At 55.6% G+C, this 24,446-nt stretch overlaps 1 protein-coding gene across 1 annotated transcript in view; it reads left to right on the top strand.

Moving 5' to 3' along the window:
* The window catches only part of pole (polymerase (DNA directed), epsilon), a 39,140-nt gene extending 15,914 nt beyond the window's left edge, over positions 1 to 23,226 (top strand). The window contains exons 27-48 of the mRNA XM_079748871.1: positions 62 to 142; positions 998 to 1,120; positions 1,269 to 1,478; positions 1,926 to 2,138; positions 3,349 to 3,492; positions 3,902 to 4,042; positions 4,495 to 4,648; positions 5,358 to 5,464; positions 5,666 to 5,842; positions 12,892 to 13,115; positions 14,238 to 14,458; positions 15,100 to 15,304; positions 15,880 to 16,053; positions 16,345 to 16,470; positions 16,866 to 16,998; positions 17,530 to 17,746; positions 18,319 to 18,453; positions 18,718 to 18,911; positions 19,555 to 19,755; positions 20,425 to 20,550; positions 21,215 to 21,304; positions 22,979 to 23,226. Coding sequence (XP_079604997.1) covers positions 62 to 142; positions 998 to 1,120; positions 1,269 to 1,478; positions 1,926 to 2,138; positions 3,349 to 3,492; positions 3,902 to 4,042; positions 4,495 to 4,648; positions 5,358 to 5,464; positions 5,666 to 5,842; positions 12,892 to 13,115; positions 14,238 to 14,458; positions 15,100 to 15,304; positions 15,880 to 16,053; positions 16,345 to 16,470; positions 16,866 to 16,998; positions 17,530 to 17,746; positions 18,319 to 18,453; positions 18,718 to 18,911; positions 19,555 to 19,755; positions 20,425 to 20,550; positions 21,215 to 21,304; positions 22,979 to 23,101 — 3,519 coding nt within the window. The 3' untranslated portion in view covers positions 23,102 to 23,226. The remainder of the gene's footprint in view (positions 1 to 61; positions 143 to 997; positions 1,121 to 1,268; positions 1,479 to 1,925; positions 2,139 to 3,348; positions 3,493 to 3,901; positions 4,043 to 4,494; positions 4,649 to 5,357; positions 5,465 to 5,665; positions 5,843 to 12,891; positions 13,116 to 14,237; positions 14,459 to 15,099; positions 15,305 to 15,879; positions 16,054 to 16,344; positions 16,471 to 16,865; positions 16,999 to 17,529; positions 17,747 to 18,318; positions 18,454 to 18,717; positions 18,912 to 19,554; positions 19,756 to 20,424; positions 20,551 to 21,214; positions 21,305 to 22,978) is intronic.
* The last annotated feature ends 1,220 nt before the right edge of the window (positions 23,227 to 24,446 follow it).

Consider the following 24,446-nt stretch of genomic DNA (forward strand, 5'->3'; position numbering starts at 1 on the left):
TGGATCCTAAAGCCTCCAGGTAGTGAGCCCTCAGGGACCATTCTGTCTCTTCCCCGTCCAGATCCTGGACTGGGGCTACTACATCGAGAGGCTAGGCAGCACCATCCAGAAGATCATCACCATCCCAGCAGCCCTGCAACAGGTCCCCAAACCACTGCTCCCAGTCTGTCTGTTAGCCTGATACGCTATAGGGGGTCACTAGACCAGTGTTCCCAGTCTGGCTGTTAGCCTGATACGCAATAGGGGGTCACTAGACCAGTGTTCCCAGTCTGGCTGTTAGCCTGATACGCTATAGGGGGTCACTAGACCAGTGTTCCCAGTCTGTCTTTTAGCCTGACACGCTATAGGGGGTCACTAGACCAGTGTTCCCAGTCTGTCTTTTAGCCTGACACGCTATAGGGGGTCAATAGACCAGTGCTCCCAGTCTGTCTTTTAGCCTGACACGCTATAGGGGGTCAATAGACCAGTAATCCCAGTCTGTCTTTTAGCCTGATACGCTACAGGGGGTCACTAGACCAGTGCTCCCAGTCTGTCTGTTAGCCTGACACGCTATAGGGGGTCTCTAGACCAGTGCTCCCAGTCTGTCAGTTACCCTGATACGCTACAGGGGGTCACTAGAGATGGCTGAATTCTGAGCTATGGATATTTGATTATTATTACATCATAACTCGTATAAAGGTCTGATGAAGGGCTTGTGTACCAACTCGCTGCCTGAGGAGTTGCAGCCACTGATTGTGTTTGCAGTGCTCATTAAGCCCTGGGGCCTTGATATTGGCTGAGGTTGGAACGATGTCTGGGGAAGCAGACCAATCATGGAGGCAGCAAGGGGGCGCAGGAACGTGCAGACTGGAACTGGGGTCACAGGTCAAATAGGTTAGGGTGCCTTAAACAAAGAGTGCTCCAGATGGAGCAGCCCGAGCGAGGTCCTGTGTTTGTAATGGTGCTGATGTTCTGCTGGTTCCTGTGGTTCTGATGGGGTTCTGATGTGGTTCTCCAGGTGAAGAACCCGGTCCCCAGGGTCCGCCACCCCGACTGGCTCCACAAGAAGCTCCTGGAGAAGAACGACATCTACAAGCAGAAGAAGATCAGCGAGCTGTTCACCAGCGAGGGCAAGAGACAGGTGGGTCGCCTAGCAACCGGCCGCCACAGGCTCAGCATCACATTCAGAAAACAGAATATAAAGTGCAATCAAATAATGCACCACAAGGAAAAGATGGGGAGACAAATGTATGAGCTAACCTGTCTGTCTCCCTCTCTCCCTCCCCCAGGTGGCCCACCAGCCGCTGCAGCCGGGCGAGGCGGCGGACCTGGAGGACTTCGGCCGGCCCCCCAGACCCCTGCAGCCCGCCGTGCTGATCAGCACCAAGCGACGCCGCGCCTCCCAGGGGGAGGAGAGCCAGGGGGTGTCCCAGGACCTGGAGCTCACCCAGTCCTGGAGGGAGATCCTGGGGGCCCCGCCCCCCCAAGGCACCACCCAGGTGAGACCTGGAGGAACCCGGGAGCAGGACACCCGAACCCCACCGGCTCGTTACTGACACAAGTCTCTCTGTCTCTCTCCCGGTCTCTCTCGGTCTCTGCCTGTTTGACTCTGTCCCTGTCTCTCCCCCTTTGTGCTCCCCTCTATGTCTGTCTGTCTGTCTGTTTGTCTGTCTCGGTCTCCCCTTCTGTCCTTCCCTCTATGTCTCTCTCTTTGTCTTTCTGTCTCTCTCCCTCTCTCTTCCTCTCTCTCTCTCTCTCTCTCTCTCTCTCTCTCTCTCTCTGTCTGTCTGTCTGTCTGTCTGTCTGTCTGTCTGTCTGTCTGTCTGTCTGTCTGTCTGTCTGTCTGTCTGTCTGTCTGTCTGTCTGTCTCTCCCCCCTCTCTCACTCCCCCTCTCTGTCTCTCTCCCCTCCCCCCCCCCCCCCCCCCCCCGCCTCTCTCTCTCTAGGAGGAGCGTCTGGTGTGGCTGCGGTACCACAAGAAGAAGTGGGAGCTGCAGCTGAGGCAGAGGAAGGAGCGGAGGAAGAGGAGGAGGCTTGGGGACGGGGAGGCCCAGCCCGTGGGTGGGGGCGTGATCCGGGACGCGCCCACCACCGGCCTGGGGGGCTTCCTGCGCCGGACGGCCCGCAGCATCCTGGACATGCCGTGGCAGATCGTGCAGGTGCAGCAGAGCTCTGCGTCGCTGTCCTGTACTCCTCACCCTGACACCTCTTGCACATTGTACACGTCCGTCGACGGATGTCATTGACCTTGCAATGGCAATCCCGAAATGCATTGTGGGTCCATCCATATCATCGGCGCCATCTCTTACGTCCAAAAGTTTGAGAAAAGTTTAACTTTTAAGGCAGCGTCGGATCCGTCAGCCAATCAGATCACGTTATGCAAATATATGACCTAGGGACGCAGCTGCTGGCTGCGTCTGCAAAGACCACACCCCATGCGTCCGACACGCCCTCTCTCGTCCGCTGACGGGCGTGTACAGTGTGCAAGCCGCGTAACGCCCACATGTCCCCTCTGGGATAAATAGAGCAGTGTATTATTATATTGTTTTTATTTATTGTATTACTGTAACTGGCACGTCTATGTTACTGCATGTAGCTCGCATCTAAGTTGTACGTCCTGGCACTTAAAAATAGTACTCAGCATTGTGTAGGGTCTTATCCCAGCTATCTCTGTTGTATACGGGGAATGGGTTAACCTAGTGATGGTTAGTGCTGGTCCTGTAGATAGCAGAGACCAGGTGACCTCTCTCCCCTGGTCCTGTAGACCAGGTGACCGCTCTCTCCCCTGGTCCTGTAGACCCGCTGACCTCTCTCTCCCCTGGTCCTGTAGACCAGGTGACCTCTCTCCCCTGTTCCTGTTGACCCGCTGCCCTCTCCCCTGGTCCTGGTCCTTTAGACCCGCTGCCCTCTCCCCTGGTCCTGTAGACCCACTGCCCTCTCTCCCCTGGTCCTGGTCCTGTAGACCCGCTGCCCTCTCCCCTGGTCCTGTAGACCCACTGACCTCTCTCCCCTGGTCCTGGTCCTGTAGACCCACTGACCTCTCTCCCCTGGTCCTGGTCCTGTAGACCCGCTGACCTCTCCCCTGGTCCTGTAGACCCGCTGCCCTCTCTCCCCTGGTCCTGTAGACCCGCTGACCTCTCTCCCCTGGTCCTGTAGACCAGGTGACCTCTCTCCCCTGGTCCTGTAGACCAGGTGACCTCTCTCCCCTGGTCCTGTAGACCCGCTGCCCTCTCCCCTGGTCCTGGTCCTTTAGACCCGCTGCCCTCTCTCCCCTGGTCCTGGTCCTGTAGACCCGCTGCCCTCTCCCCTGGTCCTGGTCCTGTAGACCCGCTGACCCTCCCTCCTGACCGCTGGTCCCTCCTCCCCCAGGTAGCGGAGACGGCCCAGCCAGGCCTGTACCGGCTGTGGGCGGTGATAGGCAACGACCTCCACTGCATGAAGCTCCACATCCCCCGCGTCTTCTACGTCAACCAGAAGGTCCCCAAGCAGGAGGACGGGGCCACCTACCGCAAGGTGGGTCGCCACGACGACGACGGGGTCCAACCCCTGGGGGGGGTCCAGCCCTTCAGCTCCCTCAGCTCTGTGTGTGTTTTGTTAAGGCAGCCGACCAGCGATTGGCCGGTTGAGCTGCCTGTCCCGCCCTTTGAGACCATTCAGTCCAATCACAGCTTAACACAGACAGACGACAGACAGACAGACGACAGACAGACAGACAGACGACAGACAGACGACAGACAGACGACAGACAGACGACAGACAGACGACAGACAGACGACAGACGACAGACAGACGACAGACGACAGACGACAGACAGACGACAGACGACAGACAGACGACAGACAGACGACAGACGACAGACGACAGACAGACAGACAGACAGACTACCTGTGGGTCGTGTGAATGTAACTGTTGGTGTCTGCAGGTGAACAGGATGTTGCCGCGCTCCAACATCGTGTACTTCCTGTACGAGTACTCCGTGCCGGAGGACATGTACCAGGAGCACATCAACGAGATCAACGCAGACCTCGCCGCGCCCGACATCGAGGGGGTCTACGAGACGCAGGTACCTGGTCCCACCCAGTGGATCCTAACCGTGTGTGTGTGTGTGTGTGTGTGTGTGTGTGTGTGTGTGTGTGTGTGTGTGTGTCTCCCACCAGGTGCCCCGGCTGTTCAGGTCTCAGTGTGTGTGACTCCTCCCCCCCCCCAGGTGCCCTATGGTTCAGGTCTCAGTGTGTGTGACTCCACCCCCCCCCCAGGTCCCCTATGGTTCAGGTCTCAGTGTGTGTGACTCCTCCCCCCCCCCAGGTGCCCTATGGTTCAGGTCTCAGTGTGGTGACTCCTCCCCCCCCCCAGGTCCCCTATGGTTCAGGTCTCAGTGTGGTGACTCCTCCCCCCCCCCCAGGTGCCCTATGGTTCAGGTCTCAGTGTGGTGACTCCTCCCCCCCCCCCAGGTGCCCTATGGTTCAGGTCTCAGTGTGTGTGACTCCTCCCCTCTGCCCCCCCCCCCCCCCTCAGGTGCCCCTGCTGTTCCGCGCCCTGGTGCAGCTGGGCTGTGTCTGTATGGTCAACAAGCAGGCGCTGCGGACGCTGGCCGGCCGCGAGGCCGACACCTTCGAGCTGGAGAACCTGGAGATGAGGTCGCTGGCCCAGTTCAGCTACCTGGAGCCCGGTGAGACCAGTAACACCAGTCAGCCCCCGGGCGCTGGCCCAGTTCAGCTACCTGGAGCCCGGTGAGACCAGTAACACCAGTCAGCCCCCGGGCGCTGGCCCAGTTCAGCTACCTGGAGCCCGGTGAGACCAGTAACACCAGTCAGCCCCCGGGCGCTGGCCCAGTTCAGCTACCTGGAGCCCGGTGAGACCAGTAACACCAGTCAGCCCCCGGGCGCTGGCCCAGTTCAGCTACCTGGAGCCCGGTGAGACCAGTAACACCAGTCAGCCCCCGGGCGCTGGCCCAGTTCAGCTACCTGGAGCCCGGTGAGACCAGTAGGACCAGTCACCCCCCGGGCGCTGGATCTCCCTCTCACACGGCCACTGCTTGACTGGGAAGCCACTGGGATTGTGGGAAGGGTGAACCTTTGACCCCATGGGTCCGTTTCGGAGAACTCCGAACCGGACCCCGGAGCCATGGCCTCTGACCCATGACCTCAACGGTCCAACCTGTCAGCCTTCCCTTCCCTGAACTGAGCGTGGCGTTCACAACCGCGTGACGTTCCCAACACGTGTACGGGGCGGCACTCCGACCTACGCATCCCACCGGGCGCTCGGAGAGCCTTCAGCACGGCTCCGACTATAAACATGAACAGATTGGGCTACATGATGTGTGGATCAAACCCCCTGTGGTGCCCTCTGACCTCCTCCTCCTCCTCCTCTCCCCGTAGGGAGCATCCGCCACATCTACCTGTACCACCACAGCCAGGGACACAAGGCCCTGTTCGGAGTGTTCATCCCCTCGCAGCGCAAGGCCAGCATCTTCATCCTGGACACGGTACCCATCCTCCTCCTCCTCTACCTGTCCCTCTGTCTCTGTCTCCTGTGTGTGGGCTAACGAGGGGCCTAACGAGGGGCCTAACGAGGGGCCTAACGAGGGGCCTAACGAGGGGCCTAACGAGGGGCCTAACGAGGGGCCTAACGAAGGACCTAACGAGGGACCTAACGAGGGACCTAACAACCCCGTTTTGCCCTGCAGGTGCGCAGTAACCAGATGCCCAACCTGAGCACGCTGTACGGGGTGGAGCGCACGGCGCTGCTGGAGAAGACCACGGAGGACCTGCTGCCCCCCGAGAAGCACACCTTCGAGGTCCGCGCAGAGAATGACATCAAGGCCATCTACCGGGCGCTGCAGCGCACGCTGCTCAACTACAAGGTAAACAACAACAACATGCTCAACTACTAGGTGAACAACAGGCTGAACTACGAGGTAAACAATAACAAGCTGAACTACTAGGTAAACAACATGCTGAACTACTAGGTAAATAACAACAGCATGATGAACTACTAGGTAAACAATAACAAGCTGAACTACTAGGTAAACAACATGCTGAACTACGAGGTAAACAATAACAAGCTGAACTACTAGGTAAACAGGCTGAACTACGAGGTAAACAATAACAAGCTGAACTACTAGGTAAACAACAACAACAGCATGATGAATTACTTGGTAAACAATATGCTGAACTACTACGAGGTAAACAATAACATGCTGAACTACTACGACAATGTAAACAACAACAACCGCTCAGCTACTAGGTAAACAACAACACACCAAACAACTACTAGGTGAAAAGCAACAAGGGAAACGACAACATACTGCCCAACTGCTGGGTAAACAACAACACACTGGTAAACTACTGGGTAAACAATAAAAACAAACCAAACAACATACCGCTCTTCTACAAGATAAACAATAACAACATACCGCTAAAAAACAAGGCAGTGTGCTGATAGGGTGTTCTGGGCGTGGCCTGACTCCAGTCTAGCCAATCAGAAGACAGTTTTTGTTACCCCCCAGTACTGAGAGGTAGTGAGGTCAGGTTAGTCTCCAGTGAACCTGACCCCTGGTCCGGTTAGTCTCCAGTGAACCTGACCCCTGGTCCGGTTAGTCTCTAGTGATCCTGACCCCTGATCCGGTTAGTCTCCGGTGATCCTGACCCCTGGTCCGGTTAGTCTCCAGTGATCCTGACCCCTGGTCTGGTTAGTCTCCAGTGATCCTGGTCCGGTTAGTCTCCAGTGATCCTGGTCCGGTTAGTCTCCAGTGATCCTGGTCCGGTTAATCTCCAGTGATCCTGGTCCGGTTGGTCTCCAGTGATCCTGGTCCGGTTAATCTCCAGTGATCCTGGTCTGGTTAGTCTCCAGTGATCCTGGTCCGGTTGGTCTCCAGTGATCCTGGTCCGGTTAGTCTCCAGTGATCCTGGTCCGGTTGGTCTCCAGTGATCCTGGTCCGGTTAGTCTCCAGTGATCCTGACCCCTGGTCCGGTTAGTCTCCAGTGATCCTGACCCCCGGTCCGGTTAGTCTCCAGTGATCCTAAACAATAACAAGCTGAACTACTAGGTAAACAACAACAACAGCATGATGAATTACTTGGTAAACAATATGCTGAACTACTACGAGGTAAACAATAACATGCTGAACTACTACGACAATGTAAACAACAACAACCGCTCAGCTACTAGGTAAACAACAACACACCAAACAACTACTAGGTGAAAAGCAACAAGGGAAACGACAACATACTGCCCAACTGCTGGGTAAACAACAACACACTGGTAAACTACTGGGTAAACAATAAAAACAAACCAAACAACATACCGCTCTTCTACAAGATAAACAATAACAACATACCGCTAAAAAACAAGGCAGTGTGCTGATAGGGTGTTCTGGGCGTGGCCTGACTCCAGTCTAGCCAATCAGAAGACAGTTTTTGTTACCCCCCAGTACTGAGAGGTAGTGAGGTCAGGTTAGTCTCCAGTGAACCTGACCCCTGGTCCGGTTAGTCTCCAGTGAACCTGACCCCTGGTCCGGTTAGTCTCTAGTGATCCTGACCCCTGATCCGGTTAGTCTCCGGTGATCCTGACCCCTGGTCCGGTTAGTCTCCAGTGATCCTGACCCCTGGTCTGGTTAGTCTCCAGTGATCCTGGTCCGGTTAGTCTCCAGTGATCCTGGTCCGGTTAGTCTCCAGTGATCCTGGTCCGGTTAATCTCCAGTGATCCTGGTCCGGTTGGTCTCCAGTGATCCTGGTCCGGTTAATCTCCAGTGATCCTGGTCTGGTTAGTCTCCAGTGATCCTGGTCCGGTTGGTCTCCAGTGATCCTGGTCCGGTTAGTCTCCAGTGATCCTGGTCCGGTTGGTCTCCAGTGATCCTGGTCCGGTTAGTCTCCAGTGATCCTGACCCCTGGTCCGGTTAGTCTCCAGTGATCCTGACCCCCGGTCCGGTTAGTCTCCAGTGATCCTGACCCCCGGTCCGGTTAGTCTCCAGTGATCCTAACCCCTGGTCCGGTTAGTCTCTAGTGATCCTGACCCCTGGTCCGGTTAGTCTCCAGTGATCCTGACCCCTGGTCCGGTTAGTCTCCAGTGATCCTGACCCCTGGTCCGGTTAGTCTCCAGTGATCCTGACCCCTGGTCCGGTTGGTCTCCAGTGATCCTGACCCCTGGTCCGGTTAGTCTCTAGTGATCCTGACCCCTGGTCCGGTTAGTCTCCAGTGATCCTGACCCCTGGTCCGGTTGGTCTCCAGTGATCCTGACCCCTGGTCCGGTTAGTCTCCAGTGATCCTGACCCCTGGTCCGGTTGGTCTCCAGTGATCCTGACCCCTGGTCCGGTTAGTCTCCAGTGATCCTGACCCCTGGTCCGGTTAGTCTCCAGTGATCCTGGTCCGGTTGGACTCCAGTGATCCTGACCCCTGGTCCGGTTAGTCTCCAGTGATCCTGGTCCGGTTGGTCTCCAGTGATCCTGGTCCGGTTAGTCTCCAGTGATCCTGACCCCTGGTCCGGTTGGTCTCCAGTGATCCTGGTCCGGTTAGTCTCCAGTGATCCTGGTCCGGTTAGTCTCCAGTGATCCTGGTCCGGTTGATCTCCAGTGATCCTGACTCCTGGTCCGGTTAGTCTCCAGTGATCCTGACCCCTGGTCCGGTTAGTCTCCAGTGATCCTGGTCCGGTTGGACTCCAGTGATCCTGACCCCTGGTCCGGTTGGTCTCCAGTGATCCTGACCCCTGGTCCGGTTAGTCTCCAGTGATCCTGACCCCTGGTCCGGTTAGTCTCCAGTGATCCTGGTCCGGTTAGTCTCCAGTGATCCTGACCCCTGGTCCGGTTAGTCTCCAGTGATCCTGACCCCTGGTCCGGTTAGTCTCCAGTGATCCTGACCCCTGGTCCGGTTAGTCTCCAGTGATCCTGGTCCGGTTAGTCTCCAGTGATCCTGACCCCTGGTCCGGTTAGTCTCCAGTGATCCTGGTCCGGTTAGTCTCCAGTGATCCTGACCCCTGGTCCGGTTAGTCTCCAGTGATCCTGGTCCGGTTAGTCTCCAGTGATCCTGACCCCTGGTCCAGTTAGTCTCCAGTGATCCTGACCCCTGGTCCAGTTAGTCTCCAGTGATCCTGACCCCTGGTCCGGTTGGTCTCCAGTGATCCTGGTCCGGTTAGTCTCCAGTGATCCTGACCCCTGGTCCGGTTAGTCTCCAGTGATCCTGACCCCTGGTCCGGTTAGTCTCCAGTGATCCTGACCCCTGGTCCGGTTAGTCTCCAGTGATCCTGACCCCTGGTCCGGTTAGTCTCCAGTGATCCTGACCCCTGGTCCGGTTGGTCTCCAGTGATCCTGACCCCTGGTCCGGTTAGTCTCCAGTGATCCTGACCCCTGGTCCGGTTAGTCTCCAGTGATCCTGACCCCTGGTCCGGTTAGTCTCCAGTGATCCTGACCCCTGGTCCGGTTAGTCTCCAGTGATCCTGGTCCGGTTGGTCTCCAGTGATCCTGGTCCGGTTAGTCTCCAGTGATCCTGACCCCTGGTCCGGTTGGTCTCCAGTGATCCTGGTCCGGTTAGTCTCCAGTGATCCTGGTCCGGTTAGTCTCCAGTGATCCTGGTCCGGTTGATCTCCAGTGATCCTGACTCCTGGTCCGGTTAGTCTCCAGTGATCCTGACCCCTGGTCCGGTTAGTCTCCAGTGATCCTGGTCCGGTTGGACTCCAGTGATCCTGACCCCTGGTCCGGTTGGTCTCCAGTGATCCTGACCCCTGGTCCGGTTAGTCTCCAGTGATCCTGGTCCGGTTAGTCTCCAGTGATCCTGACCCCTGGTCCGGTTAGTCTCCAGTGATCCTGACCCCTGGTCCGGTTAGTCTCCAGTGATCCTGACCCCTGGTCCGGTTAGTCTCCAGTGATCCTGGTCCGGTTAGTCTCCAGTGATCCTGACCCCTGGTCCGGTTAGTCTCCAGTGATTCTGACCCCTGGTCCGGTTAGTCTCCAGTGATCCTGACCCCTGGTCCAGTGATCCTGGTCCGGTTAGTCTCCAGTGATCCTGGTCCGGTTGGTCTCCAGTGATCCTGGTCCGGTTAATCTCCAGTGATCCTGGTCCGGTTAGTCTCCAGTGATCCTGACCCCTGGTCCGGTTAGTCTCCAGTGATCCTGACCCCCGGTCCGGTTAGTCTCCAGTGATCCTGACCCCTGGTCCGGTTAGTCTCCAGTGATCCTGACCCCTGGTCCGGTTGGTCTCCAGTGATCCTGACCCCTGGTCCGGTTAGTCTCTAGTGATCCTGACCCCTGGTCCGGTTAGTCTCCAGTGATCCTGACCCCTGGTCCGGTTGGTCTCCAGTGATCCTGACCCCTGGTCCGGTTAGTCTCCAGTGATCCTGACCCCTGGTCCGGTTGGTCTCCAGTGATCCTGACCCCTGGTCCGGTTAGTCTCCAGTGATCCTGACCCCTGGTCCGGTTAGTCTCCAGTGATCCTGGTCCGGTTGGACTCCAGTGATCCTGACCCCTGGTCCGGTTAGTCTCCAGTGATCCTGGTCCGGTTGGTCTCCAGTGATCCTGGTCCGGTTAGTCTCCAGTGATCCTGACCCCTGGTCCGGTTGGTCTCCAGTGATCCTGGTCCGGTTAGTCTCCAGTGATCCTGGTCCGGTTAGTCTCCAGTGATCCTGGTCCGGTTGATCTCCAGTGATCCTGACTCCTGGTCCGGTTAGTCTCCAGTGATCCTGACCCCTGGTCCGGTTAGTCTCCAGTGATCCTGGTCCGGTTGGACTCCAGTGATCCTGACCCCTGGTCCGGTTGGTCTCCAGTGATCCTGACCCCTGGTCCGGTTAGTCTCCAGTGATCCTGACCCCTGGTCCGGTTAGTCTCCAGTGATCCTGGTCCGGTTAGTCTCCAGTGATCCTGACCCCTGGTCCGGTTAGTCTCCAGTGATCCTGACCCCTGGTCCGGTTAGTCTCCAGTGATCCTGACCCCTGGTCCGGTTAGTCTCCAGTGATCCTGACCCCTGGTCCGGTTAGTCTCCAGTGATCCTGACCCCTGGTCCGGTTAGTCTCCAGTGATCCTGGTCCGGTTAGTCTCCAGTGATCCTGACCCCTGGTCCGGTTAGTCTCCAGTGATCCTGGTCCGGTTAGTCTCCAGTGATCCTGACCCCTGGTCCGGTTAGTCTCCAGTGATCCTGGTCCGGTTAGTCTCCAGTGATCCTGACCCCTGGTCCAGTTAGTCTCCAGTGATCCTGACCCCTGGTCCGGTTAGTCTCCAGTGATCCTGGTCCGGTTAGTCTCCAGTGATCCTGACCCCTGGTCCGGTTAGTCTCCAGTGATCCTGGTCCGGTTAGTCTCCAGTGATCCTGACCCCTGGTCCAGTTAGTCTCCAGTGATCCTGACCCCTGGTCCGGTTGGTCTCCAGTGATCCTGGTCCGGTTAGTCTCCAGTGATCCTGACCCCTGGTCCGGTTAGTCTCCAGTGGTCCTGACCCCTGGTCCGGTTAGTCTCCAGTGATCCTGACCCCTGGTCCGGTTAGTCTCCAGTGATCCTGACCCCTGGTCCGGTTGGTCTCCAGTGATCCTGACCCCTGGTCCGGTTAGTCTCCAGTGATCCTGACCCCTGGTCCGGTTAGTCTCCAGTGATCCTGACCCCTGGTCCGGTTAGTCTCCAGTGATCCTGACCCCTGGTCCGGTTAGTCTCCAGTGATCCTGGTCCGGTTGGTCTCCAGTGATCCTGGTCCGGTTAGTCTCCAGTGATCCTGACCCCTGGTCCGGTTGGTCTCCAGTGATCCTGGTCCGGTTAGTCTCCAGTGATCCTGGTCCGGTTAGTCTCCAGTGATCCTGGTCCGGTTGATCTCCAGTGATCCTGACCCCTGGTCCGGTTAGTCTCCAGTGATCCTGACCCCTGGTCCGGTTAGTCTCCAGTGATCCTGGTCCGGTTGGACTCCAGTGATCCTGACCCCTGGTCCGGTTGGTCTCCAGTGATCCTGACCCCTGGTCCGGTTAGTCTCCAGTGATCCTGGTCCGGTTAGTCTCCAGTGATCCTGACCCCTGGTCCGGTTAGTCTCCAGTGATCCTGACCCCTGGTCCGGTTAGTCTCCAGTGATCCTGACCCCTGGTCCGGTTAGTCTCCAGTGATCCTGGTCCGGTTAGTCTCCAGTGATCCTGACCCCTGGTCCGGTTAGTCTCCAGTGATCCTGACCCCTGGTCCGGTTAGTCTCCAGTGATCCTGACCCCTGGTCCGGTTAGTCTCCAGTGATCCTGACCCCTGGTCCGGTTAGTCTCCAGTGATCCTGACCCCTGGTCCGGTTAGTCTCCAGTGATTCTGGTCCGGTTAGTCTCCAGTGATCCTGACCCCTGGTCCGGTTAGTCTCCAGTGATCCTGACCCCTGGTCCGGTTAGTCTCCAGTGATCCTGACCCCTGGTCCGGTTAGTCTCCAGTGATCCTGACCCCTGGTCCGGTTAGTCTCCAGTGATCCTGACCCCTTGTCCGGTTAGTCTCCAGTGATCCTGGTCCGGTTAGTCTCCAGTGATCCTGACCCCTGGTCCGGTTAGTCTCCAGTGATCCTGGTCCGGTTAGTCTCCAGTGATCCTGACCCCTGGTCCGGTTAGTCTCCAGTGATCCTGACCCCTGGTCCGGTTAGTCTCCAGTGATCCTGACCCCTGGTCCGGTTAGTCTCCAGTGATCCTGACCCCTGGTCCGGTTAGTCTCCAGTGATCCTGGTCCGGTTAGTCTCCAGTGATCCTGACCCCTGGTCCGGTTAGTCTCCAGTGATCCTGACCCCTGGTCCGGTTAGTCTCCAGTGATCCTGACCCCTGGTCCGGTTAGTCTCTAGTGATCCTGGTCCGGTTGGTCTCCAGTGATCCTGACCCCTGGTCCGGTTAGTCTCCAGTGATCCTGACCCCTGGTCTGGTTAGTCTCCAGTGATCCTGACCCCTGGTCCGGTTAGTCTCCAGTGATCCTGACCCCTGGTCCTTCTTCCAGGAGGAGCGCCGGGGGCCCACCCTGATCGCGGTGCAGTCCAACTGGGAGCTGCAGCGCCTGGCGGCGGGGATGGGGGTCCTGGAGGAGTTCCCCGTGGTGCCGGTCCACGTGGCCGACGAGATCAGCTACAACGTGCTGGACTGGCAGCGGCACGGCGCCCGACGCATGGTCCGCCACTACCTCAACCTGGACTCCTGCCTGTCGCAGGCCTTCGACATGGCCCGGTAAGACCGCCTTGCGACCCACTAGGGACTAGGGACTGGCCCGGTAAGACCGCCTTGCGACCCACTAGGGACTAGGGACAGGCCCGGTAAGACCGCCCCAAGACCAGCTAGGGACTAGGGACTAGGGACTAGGGACTAGGGACTAGCCCGGTAAGGACTGGCTGCTTCAATCCATCTCCTGCATCGGTCTCCTGAATCTTCTTCTCCTTTCTAATAAACTCAGCAGCTCTTCTTCAGAGTAGAGCAGAGTGACCCCATTCCTAAACAGTTCCATTGTTCTGACACCATGTGCTGTAGACCACGCTCCATGATCTCAAACATACAGGGTGATAAAGCTCCGTAGCTTTAAGGATGTCAGGCCTGACCCTCACTCCCTCCCTGGTGCCTCTGGCCCCGCCCTCACTGGCCCCGCCCTCACTCCCTCCCTGGTGTCTCTGGCCCCGCCCTCACTCTCCCTGGTGCCTCTGGCCCCGCCCTCCCTGGTGCCTCTGGCCCCGCCCTCCCTGGTGCCTCTGGTCCCGCCCTCCCTGGTCCCGCCCTCACTCTCCCTGGTGTCTCTGGCCCCGCCCTCACTCCCTCCCTGGTGTCTCTGGTCCCGCCCTCACTCCCTCCCTGGTGCCTCTGGTCCCGCCCTCCCTGGCCCCGCCCTCACTCCCTCCCTGGTGCCTCTGGCCCCGCCCTCCCTGGCCCTGCCCTCACTCCCTCCCTGGTGTCTCTGGCCCCGCCCTCACTCCCTCCCTGGTGTCTCTGGCCCCGCCCTCACTCCCTCCCTGGTGCCTCTGGCCCCGCCCTCCCTGGCCCCGCCCTCACTCCCTCCCTGGTGCCTCTGGCCCCGCCCTCCCTGGCCCCGCCCTCACTCCCTCCCTGGTGCCTCTGGCCCCGCCCTCCCTGGCCCCGCCCTCACTCCCTCCCTGGTGTCTCTGGCCCCGCCCTCACTCCCTCCCTGGTGCCTCTGGCCCCGCCCTCCCTGGCCCCGCCCTCACTTCCTCCCTGGTGTCTCTGGCCCCGCCCTCACTCCCTCCCTGGTGTCTCTGGTCCCGCCCTCACTCCCTCCCTGGTGTCTCTGGTCCCGCCCACCCTGGCCCCGCCCTCACTCCCTGCCTGGTGCCTCTGGTTCTGCAGGTACTACCACCTGCCCGTGGGGAACCTGCCCCAGGACGTGTCCATCTTCGGCTCGGACCTGTTCCTGGCCCGCCACCTGCGTAAGCACAACCACCTGCTGTGGATGTCCCCCACCACCCGGCCCGACCTGGGGGGGCGCGAGGCCGACGACAGCCGGCTGGTGATGGAGAGCGACGACCGGGTGTCCGTGGAGATCAACGCCCCGGGGTGCTACTCCACAGGTAGGGCCGTCAGGCTGGGTGGTGGAGGAGGAGGACTGTGGTGGAGGTGGTGTTTACTGGCTGTGTGTGTGTGTGTGTCCCCCCTGGACTATGTGTGAGTTTATGAATGTCTCTCCCCTGTACAGTGTGTGTGTGTTTATGAATACCTCCCCTCTCTACAGTGTGTGTATGAATACCTCCCCTCTCTACAGTGTGTGTATGAATACTTCCCCTCTCTACAGTGTGTGTATCAATACCTCCCCTCTCTACAGTGTGTGTATCAATACCTCCCCTCTCTACAGTGTGTGTATTAATACCTCCCCTCTCTACAGTGTGTGTATCAATACCTCCCCTCTCTACAGTGTGTGTATTAATACCTCCCCTCTCTACAGTGTGTGTATCAATACCTCCCCTCTCTACAGTGTGTGTATCAATACCTCCCCTCTCTACAGTGTGTGTATCAATACCTCCCCTCTCTACAGTGTGTGTATCAATACCTCCCCTCTCTACAGTGTGTGTATCAATACCTCCCCTCTCTACAGTGTGTGTATCAATACCTCCCCTCTCTACAGTGTGTGTATCAATACCTCCCCTCTCTACAGTGTCTGTATGAATACCTCCCCTCTCTACAGTGTGTGTATGAATACCTCCCTTCTCTACAGTGTGTGTGGAGCTGGACCTGCAGAGCCTGGCGGTGAACACCATCCTCCAGTCGCAGCACGTCAACGACATGGAGGGCGGGGCCAGCCTGGGGGTGAGCTTCGACGTCATCCAGCAGGCCTCGCTGGAGGACATGATGTCCGGGAACCAGGGGGCCGTGGCGGTGGCCAGCTACGACGAGACCGCCCTCTGCTCCAACACCTTCAGGTACGCTCTCTGCTACGGCCTGTGTGTATGTCCCTTTAAGAGCCTGTATGTGTATGTCCCTTTAAGAGCCTGTGTGTGTATGTCCCTTTAAGAGCCTGTGTGTGTATGTCCCTTTAAGAGCCTGTGTGTGTATGTCCCTTTAAGAGCCTGTATGTGTATGTCCCTTTAAGAGCCTGTGTGTGTATGTCCCTTTAAGAGCCTGTGTGTGTATGTCCCTTTAAGAGCCTGTGTGTGTATTTCCCTTTAAGAGCCTGTATCTGTATGTCCCTTTAAGAGCCCGTGTGTGTGTATGCTCCTTTAAGAGCCAGCGCAGGTTGATGAGGCCGTTGAATTATATCTGAACGCTGCAATGGCGTACAGACCGCATGTGCTCTGCCAAAACGCCTCCTTCCTTGCATGTGCGCCACAATAACGAAACATACTTCTTGCACAGCCTGGAAGCAAGTGAATGATGTCTGGACAGACATCATTCACTTGCTTCCAGGCTGTGCAAGAAGTATGTTGTGTGTGTGTGGAATAAGAGCGGCGTTGAGGCCGGTTCCAGTGAGTCTCACGGCCTTGGTGGTGTCCCTCAGGATCCTGAAGAGCATGGTGGTGGGTTGGGTGCGGGAGATCACCCAGTACCACAACGTCTACGCAGACAACCAGGTGATGCACTTCTACCGCTGGCTGCGCTCGCCCAGCTCTCTGCTGTACGACCCCGCCCTGCATCGCACCCTCCACAACATGATGAAGAAGGTCTTCCTGCAGTGAGTAACTTGATGAAGGTCTTAGTAACACACCCTCCACAACATGATGAAGAAGGTCTTCCTGCAGTGAGTAACATGATGAAGGTCTTAGTAACACACCCTAAACCACATGATGAAGAAGTGTCTTCACTGAGTTGTGGTCGTTTTAAATGACAAAGAAAGGTGCTCCCTGGATTGGCCCATGGGGTTGCTATGGGTTCCGCCTGCTTGATGCTGATTGGCTGGTCTTTGGTGCGGTGTGAGTATTAGTTGGGCTGAGCGCTAACCGGTGGTTGTGTTGTGATGCGTCAGGCTGGTGGCGGAGTTCAAGCGTCTGGGCTCCACCGTGATCTACGGGAACTTCAACACCATCATCCTGGGCACCAAGAAGCGCCGCACGGACGACGCCATCGGCTACGTGGAGTACATCACCAACAGGTGATTAACCTTAGTCTGGGGATTATTGATGACCGAGAACATGTTTATGGTCGCTTTACACAATATGTTAGACGTTACTCTGCCAAGCGTTGCTGCTGTAAAGTATCCTGGGAATCGATCAATGAATCAAAATCACGTTATTATATGAAATAAATTGTTAAATTAACAAAAGAAAATAAAAGTTAATATTCTTACAAATAAGAATATGCGCTTCTACCAGATCTAGATCTATGCTCAGTGACCCTTGTCTGCCTGGACTGCCTAAGCGTCCTCCTACCTTAGTGGAGTCAGATTCTTTTTAAATGTAGTCTAGGTGTTTCTATTCTGTTCTAGAGTGTTTTTATACTGTATCAAATGCTCATTCGTTCACCTTCTGGATCTGAACCTCTCCCCAGCATCCACTCCCGGGAGATCTTCCACTCGCTCTCCATCTCCTTCTCCCGCTGCTGGGACTTCCTGCTGTGGATGGACCCGGCCAATCACGGAGGGGTGAAGGGCAGGCTGCCCTCTGGCGCCCTCTGTGGGGAGGTAGCCACCGCACATCTCTTTACTCAGGGGACTTCTTTACTGATCTCCATACAAGTTCTCAGCTCATACACGAAAATGGAATAAAGTTGAAAAAACTTAAAGAATACATTTATATAGAGAATATATAACACACAAAATATGTCAAAGCATAAACATTCAGAAAACTGCGAAAAGGTGTATGGACATAAATAAATATAAAATGCATAGAAATGTACATAATATGTTTACACAACTTTTAAAGTGCTGACATGTTGTACACAGATTTATTTGAGGATTAGTCATTAGCAAGTGCTTTAACCCAGCTCCCCTTAGAGCTGGTTCGGAGCTGACTCAGAGCTGACTCAGAGCTGGTTCAGAGCTGGTTCAGAGCTGGTTCAGAGCTGACTCAGAGCTGGTTCGGAGCTGACTCAGAGCTGACTCAGAGCTGGTTCAGAGCTGGTTCAGAGCTGGTTCAGAGCTGGCTCAGAGCTGGTTCGGAGGGTCTTCTGTGGGGGGTCCTGATGCTGGTCTGGTCTCTTCCCCGGTCGCCAGGACGCAGCTGTCGTGAAGAAGAACAAGAGGAAGAGCGGTGAGGACGCAGAGGAAGATGGCAGTGAGGATGAGGAAGAGGAGGAGGCGGGCGGGGAGGAAGAGGACCTGGACGGGGAGGCGGACGAGGTGGAGGACCTGATTGAGAGCAACTGGAACATCATGCAGTACCTGCCCCAGTCCGCCTCCTGCCAGAAGTACTTCATCATGATCGTCTCTGGTAAATACCATCAACATTAACCATCGTTAATCACTAATGATAGAACTAATGATGTTGTTTCTAAAGCCCTTACTGGTTTATAACCTCCCAGTGGTCCTGTGTTCTAAAGCCCTTACTGGTTTATAACCTCCCAGTGGTCCTGTGTTCTAAAGCTCTTACTGGTTTATAACCTCCCAGTGGTCCTGTGTTCTAAAGCCCTTACTGGTTTATAACCTCCCAGTGGTCCTGTGTTCTAAAGCCCTTACTGGTTTATAACCTCCCAGTGGTCCTGTGTTCTAAAGCTCTTACTGGTTTATAACCTCCCAGTGGTCCTGTGTTCTAAAGCCCTTACTGGTTTATAACCTCCCAGTGGTCCTGTGTTCTAAAGCTCTTACTGGTTTATAACCTCCCAGTGGTCCTGTGTTCTAAAGCCCTTACTGGGTTATAACCTCCCAGTGGTCCCATGTTTCTAAAGCTCTTACTGGTTTGTATCTCCTCCCAGTGGTCCTGTGTTCTAAAGCTCTTACTGGTTTGTATCTCCTCCCAGTGGTCCTGTGTTTCTAAAGCTGATACTGGTTTGTATCTTCTTCCAGCGTACATCGCGGCGGTCTACCACAGCATGAAGGAGGAGCTTCGGCGCAACGCGCCCGGGGCCACGCCCATCAAGAGGCGGGCCGGGGGCAGCCAGGCCACCCAGCAGGCGGCCAAGGACCTGGGGGCGCTTCCCGGTACGCTGATGAGGTCACGAGGCCTGGCTATGAGCTCACCGCAAGCCACCGAATTATGAGCGTCCGTTATTGAATCGTAGCGCTAGCCCAGTGGGGTGTGTGTGTGTGTGTGTGTGTGAATAACATACGTTCTTCCTACACATTTCTTTAGTGTTTTTATATGTAGTAGTTGACTATCCCCTCGGTGAGCCCTCGTCACAGCATCACCCCCGCCCCACTAGAGACCACAGCAGGAAGGTGAACCTGAACCCTCTGCTCCTCCAGGTATGATCTCCTTCTCCCAGGAGTACGTGGCCAACGAGCTGACCCAGAGCTTCTTCACCATCACCCAGAAGATCCAGAGGAAGGTGGCGGCCACGCGCAGCGTCTCCCAGCCCTCCGAGATGTTCCCCAGCCTGCCCGGCTCCCACCTGCCCCTCAACAACCCCGCCCTGGAGTTCATCAAATACGTCTGCCAGGTGCACCTGTCTCTCTCTCTCTGTGTCTCCCTGTCTGTCTTTTTGTCTATCACTGTCTCTGTGTCTGTCTGTCTGTCTGGCTGTCTGTCTGTCTGTTTGTCTCTGTGTCTGTGTCTCTTTCTGTCTGTCTGCCTGTCTCTCTGTGTCTGTGTCTCTGTCTGTCTGTCTCTCTCTGTGTCTGGCTGTCTGTCTGTCTGTCTATCTGTCTCTCTCTGTCTGTCTGTCTCTCTCTGTGACTTTCTGTCTGTCTGTGTCTCTCTCTCTGTGTCTGAGTCTCTCTCTCTGTCTCTCTGTCTATCACTGTCTTTGTGTCTATCTGTCTGTCTGTCTCTCTCTCTGTGTCTGTCTCTCTCTGTCTGTCTGTCTATCACTGTCTCTGTGTTTGTCTGTCTGTCTGTCTGTCTGTCTGTCTCTCTGTCTCTCTGTGTCTGAGTCTCTCTGTGTCTGTGTCTCTCTCAGTCTCAGTTTGGGTTTGTGTATATTCAGATAATCTGAAAAAACATAGGAGAACAACGATAAATCTATTTTGTAGATGCAAAACCGAACTGTGAGTCAGACGGTGTCGTTGAGGAAGCATGTGGAGGGAGTGAAACCTTCCAGGGATCAGTGTCTCACCCTCCGTCTCCTCTCCCCCCTGGTCCAGGTGCTCTCCCTGGACACCAACATCACCAACCAGGTGAACAAGCTGAAGAGGGACCTGCTGCGGCTGGTGGATGTGGGCGAGTTCTCTGAGCGCGCCCAGTTCAGGGACCCCTGCAACTCCTACATCCTGCCAGAGGTCATCTGCCACAGCTGCAACTTCTGCCGCGACCTTGACCTCTGCAAGGACCCCTCACTGGCCCAGGTGAGGAGGAGAGGAGGAGGAGGAGGAGGGGGGAGAGGAGGAGAGGAGGGGGGAGAGGAGGAGAGGAGGAGGAGGGGGGAGAGGAGGAGAGGAGGGGGGAGAAGGAGGAGGGGGGGGGAGAGGAGGGGGGGGAGGAGGAGGAGAGGAGGAGGGAGGAGAGGAGGGGGGAGAAGGAGGAGGGGGGGGAGAGGAGGGGGGGGAGGAGGAGGAGAGGAGGGGGGGGAGAGGAGGGGGGGAGGAGGAGGGGGGGGGGGGGAGAGGAGGAGAGGAGGAGGAGGAGGGGGGAGAGGAGGAGGGGGGGAGGAGGGGGAGAAGAGCAGGGGAAAGGAGGAGAGAGGAGGGGGGGAGGAGGAGAGAGGAGGAGGGGGGGAGGAGGAGAGAGGAGGAGGAGAGAGGAGGAGGAGGGGGGGAGAGGAGGAGGAGGAGGAGGGGGGAGAGGAGGGGGGAGAGGAGGAGAGGAGGAGGAGGAGGGGGAGAGGAGCAGGGGAAAGGAGGAGAGAGGAGGGGGGGAGGAGGAGAGAGGAGGAGGTGGGGGGGAGAGGAGGAGGGGAGAGGACGGGGGGGGGAGGAGGAGAGAGGAGGAGGAGGGGGGGAGAGGAGGAGAGGAGGAGCAGCCGATGCAGGGTGGGTACGAGCTGGGAGAGTTAAGGGTCCTCTCTGCGCCCCCAGGACGGCTCGGTGCTGCCCCAGTGGTTCTGCTCTAACTGCCAGGCGCAGTACGAGACGGAGTTCATCGAGACGTCCCTGGTGGAGGCGCTGCAGAAGAAGCTGATGAGCTTCACCCTGCAGGACCTGGTGGGACACCTCTTCCTCACCCTCACCCTCACACCTCACACCTCACCCTCACCCTCACACCTCACCCTCACCCTCACACCTCACCCCCACACCTCACCCTCACATCACACCTCACCCCCACACCTCACCCTCACCCTCACATCGGACCTCACCCTCACACATCACACCTCACCCTCACACCCACACCTCACACCTCACCCTCACATCACACCTCACCCTCACCCTCACATCACACCTCACCCTCACCCTCACATCACACCTCACCCTCACACATCACACCTCACCCTCACACCCTCACCCTCACCCTCACACCCACACCTCACCCTCACATCACACCTCACCCTCACCCTCACATCACACCTCACCCTCACCCTCACCCTCACCCTCACTGGTTATGTATATCTTCAGAGGCCTCACAGTGCGCCCTCAAGTGTATTAATGTTAACACAACACACCTTAGTACAAGAGCAGAAACAACATAATAGACAGTATGATCATCTTTCTATTCTTATCATTGAGGATTATTGTCACGACAAACTCTTTGTTTCCTAATCTTTGTGTTTCCGTCACTTGTGTGTGTGTGTGTGTGTGTGTGTGTGTGTGTGTGTGTGTGTGTGTGTGTGTGTGTGTGTGTGTGTGTGTGTGTGTGTGTGTGTGTGTGCAGGCCTGTGTGAAGTGTAAGGGTGTGAAGGAGGCCAACATGCCCATCTACTGCCGCTGCGCTGGGAGCTTCGACCTCACCTTCACAACCGAGGTGAGGAGTCATCACCCAACACTACTCACCACTCATCACCCAACACCACTCACCACTCATCACTGTCACTCATCACCCAACACCACTCACCACTCATCACCCAACACCACTCACCACTCATCACCCAACACCACTCATCACTGTCACTCATCACCCACCACTCACCACTCATCACCCACCACTGTCACTCATCACCCACCACTGTCACTCATCACCCACCACTGTCACTCATCACCACCACTGTCACTCATCACCCACCACTGTCACTCATCACCCACCACTGTAACTCATCACCCACCACTGTCACTCATCACCACCACTGTCACTCATCACCACCACTGTCACTCATCACCACCACTGTCACTCATCACCACCACTGTCACTCATCACCCACCACTGTCACTCATCACCCACCACTGTCACTCATCACCCCTCATCAACCCTCCCCCCTCATCAGCTTTCCCTGGTGTGTTGATGGTCTTCATCACCTGCTGGTGTGTTGATGGTCTTCATCACCTGCTGGTGTGTTGATGGTCTTCATCACCCTGTTTTGATGGTCTTCCTCACCCTGTGTTGATGGTCTTCATCACCCTGTGTTGATGGTCTTCCTCACCCTGTGTTGATGGTCTTCATCACCCTGTGTTGATGGTCTTCCTCACCTTGTGTTGATGGTCTTCATCACCCTGTGTTGATGGTCTTCATCACCCTGTTTTGATGGTCTTCCTCACCCTGTGTTGATGGTCTTCATCACCCTGTGTTGATGTGAGAGGCCCCACCTTTTTTTTTTATTTCTTAAAGGGGGCGGTCCCTAGTAGAGCTGCTTGGCTATGGAAGAAATGATCGTCACAATTGTTCAAACGACACTTTGTAACTGAGAACTTTGAAACTTTCCCTTTAAAAAAAGTAGATAAAATAATATACAAATATGTATACAGCTGTTCTGAAATTTTTTTTGTTGATAATAGTTTCGATAATTAGTTTGGAGGCCGTTTGACCCCAAAAAAACGAAACCACGATCAAAATTCGATCAACCGGACATCCCTACTCCCTAGTTGGGGTACCGGACAGAGGTCCAGCTCTCTACGTGATTTGTCATTTGCTTTTGTCAATGGAGTACTGCTGGACGCGGCGATGTCACTATACGTGTCGTAGAGACGAGCATGGCCACTCTTGTTGCGCGTGTCGGTGATCAACCGCCGCGTCGGTGGCATGTTTTCAGTTTTTACTTTTTAAGTTTTAAGTTTTAAGAGTTCACCTCGACTCTGCATAGAAACCAATGCACAGCCACCATTGAATGTTGTACGTCCTGGCACTTGTACATTGCACTTATTCAAGGTACTTAATTGTGTAGCATCTACAGTAGCTGCTATCATTGCTTTACACGGGGAATGGGTTGGCCTAGCGATTGTAATACTTGCACTTGGTTCTATGAACATCTTTACTGTACTGACAGCGATATATTGTTTCACTTCTTATGACAAATGTACTTATTGTAACAAATGCACTTATTGTAAGTCGCTTTGGATAAAAGCGTCTGCTAAATGCCCTAAATGTAAATGTAAATGTTGATGGTCTTCCTCACCCTGTGTTGATGGTCTTCATCACCCTGTGTTGATGGTCTTCATCACCCTGTGTGGATGGTCTTCCTCACCTGTCTGTCCTGTTCCTCCTCAGAGCTTCTCAGAGCAGATCAAGGTGTTCCGCAGCATCGCCGCTCACTACAACATGGTCTTCCTGGAGGAGACCATCGATTGGCTGCTGACCATGAGCCCCCAGATCAACCTCGGTGTGCCCTGACCCCCTTAGGCCTCTCCTTATATGGGCGTTCCCCCTGTTCATGTCCTGTCTACCTGAGTCAGCTCCCATCATGCATCTTGGTCCACCTTTCAATCAGGGGCACTTAAAAGTCGTCCGATGTTTCGTTTCTGTCCTCTCTAAAACTTGTTTTGAGATGGGTTGTTAATATTGTTGATATTCTGTGTGTACTATTTTCTGTATATGAACTGCATTTTTGCTTCAACATTTTTAATAAATGCATTTCACGTTACCCAGATTGTTTATTGTGTTCTACTTCATATCAAATTCCCTCATCTTCGACCACGACGTTAACCATCTCATCTCGTCGCTGTCTCCCATGGTAACGATGTTCTGCTGAGGCTCCCCCCCCCCCCCCCCAGCGTAACCATCGTAAATCCCTTTTGCATTAGATCGATCACATGTATTGTTGTCATGGTAACCCAGTCATGACAGAAAGTGCAGGCCGACAGTACAATGCAGAAGCAGTATCCAGGCGATGAGTTGCAGTACACGGCAGCGGCCACCAGATGTCGGGTTTGAGGCCATCCTGGTAGAGAACAGCGTCTCCACAAACCCAGCATGGAAAAGCTTTACACCGTTCTCCCCATCAACTTACTATTTCTGAATGACCAACAAATGTTAGTCATTAACAAATTACTCATTATGTCTGATCAAATCAAATTGAATAATTTAGTAATTTCCCTTTTCAGCTTTGTCCAAGCAGGTTAGGGTAAGGGTGCCTTTATGGGAGTCAAACCCAGACCACTAGACCACTCTGCGCCATAGCATTGTATTATAAAGAATGAACACTAAAATGTTTTGATGTGAGAATAGGACCCACATGAACACATGAACAGTTAGTAATCAGAGGTGAACACAAGCTTTCCCGCAGCGACCAGAGTGTGCATTGAGTCATCGATCCAAAAGGTCATTAACCTCAATGAGGCTAATCTGATCGTCCCCTTTCCTGTGGACGGGCTCTTCTGGACCAGTAATTACATTCAACCACATAATCCCGTTTGTTCCTCAGCGTCTCCAGCTGATGGTCTGCCTCCGATGGAGCAGTGAGAGCACTCAGCGGCGGACTGACCGCTTCGCTCCGATCCCCCCGCATTGCTCCATGTGCCCCCCTCTCTGGACCACTAAAGGCATCCCTATCTCTCTCTTTAATGTCCGCCTGTTGACTGGGGACTCGCTGACGTCCTCCTCAGTTGAGGACGAGGACGTCCGCTTCCACTCTCACCGTCCGCGGTCGTCTCGTTCCCAGCAGGACTCGATGAGACCCAATAAGGATCACGCTTCCCCACAATCGGGTTAGGGGATCCTTTTTGTGGGAAACAATGAG

Source organism: Pollachius pollachius (assembly GCF_949987615.1).
Source record: "Pollachius pollachius genome assembly, chromosome: 1".
NCBI classification, from domain to species: Eukaryota; Metazoa; Chordata; class Actinopteri; order Gadiformes; family Gadidae; genus Pollachius; species Pollachius pollachius.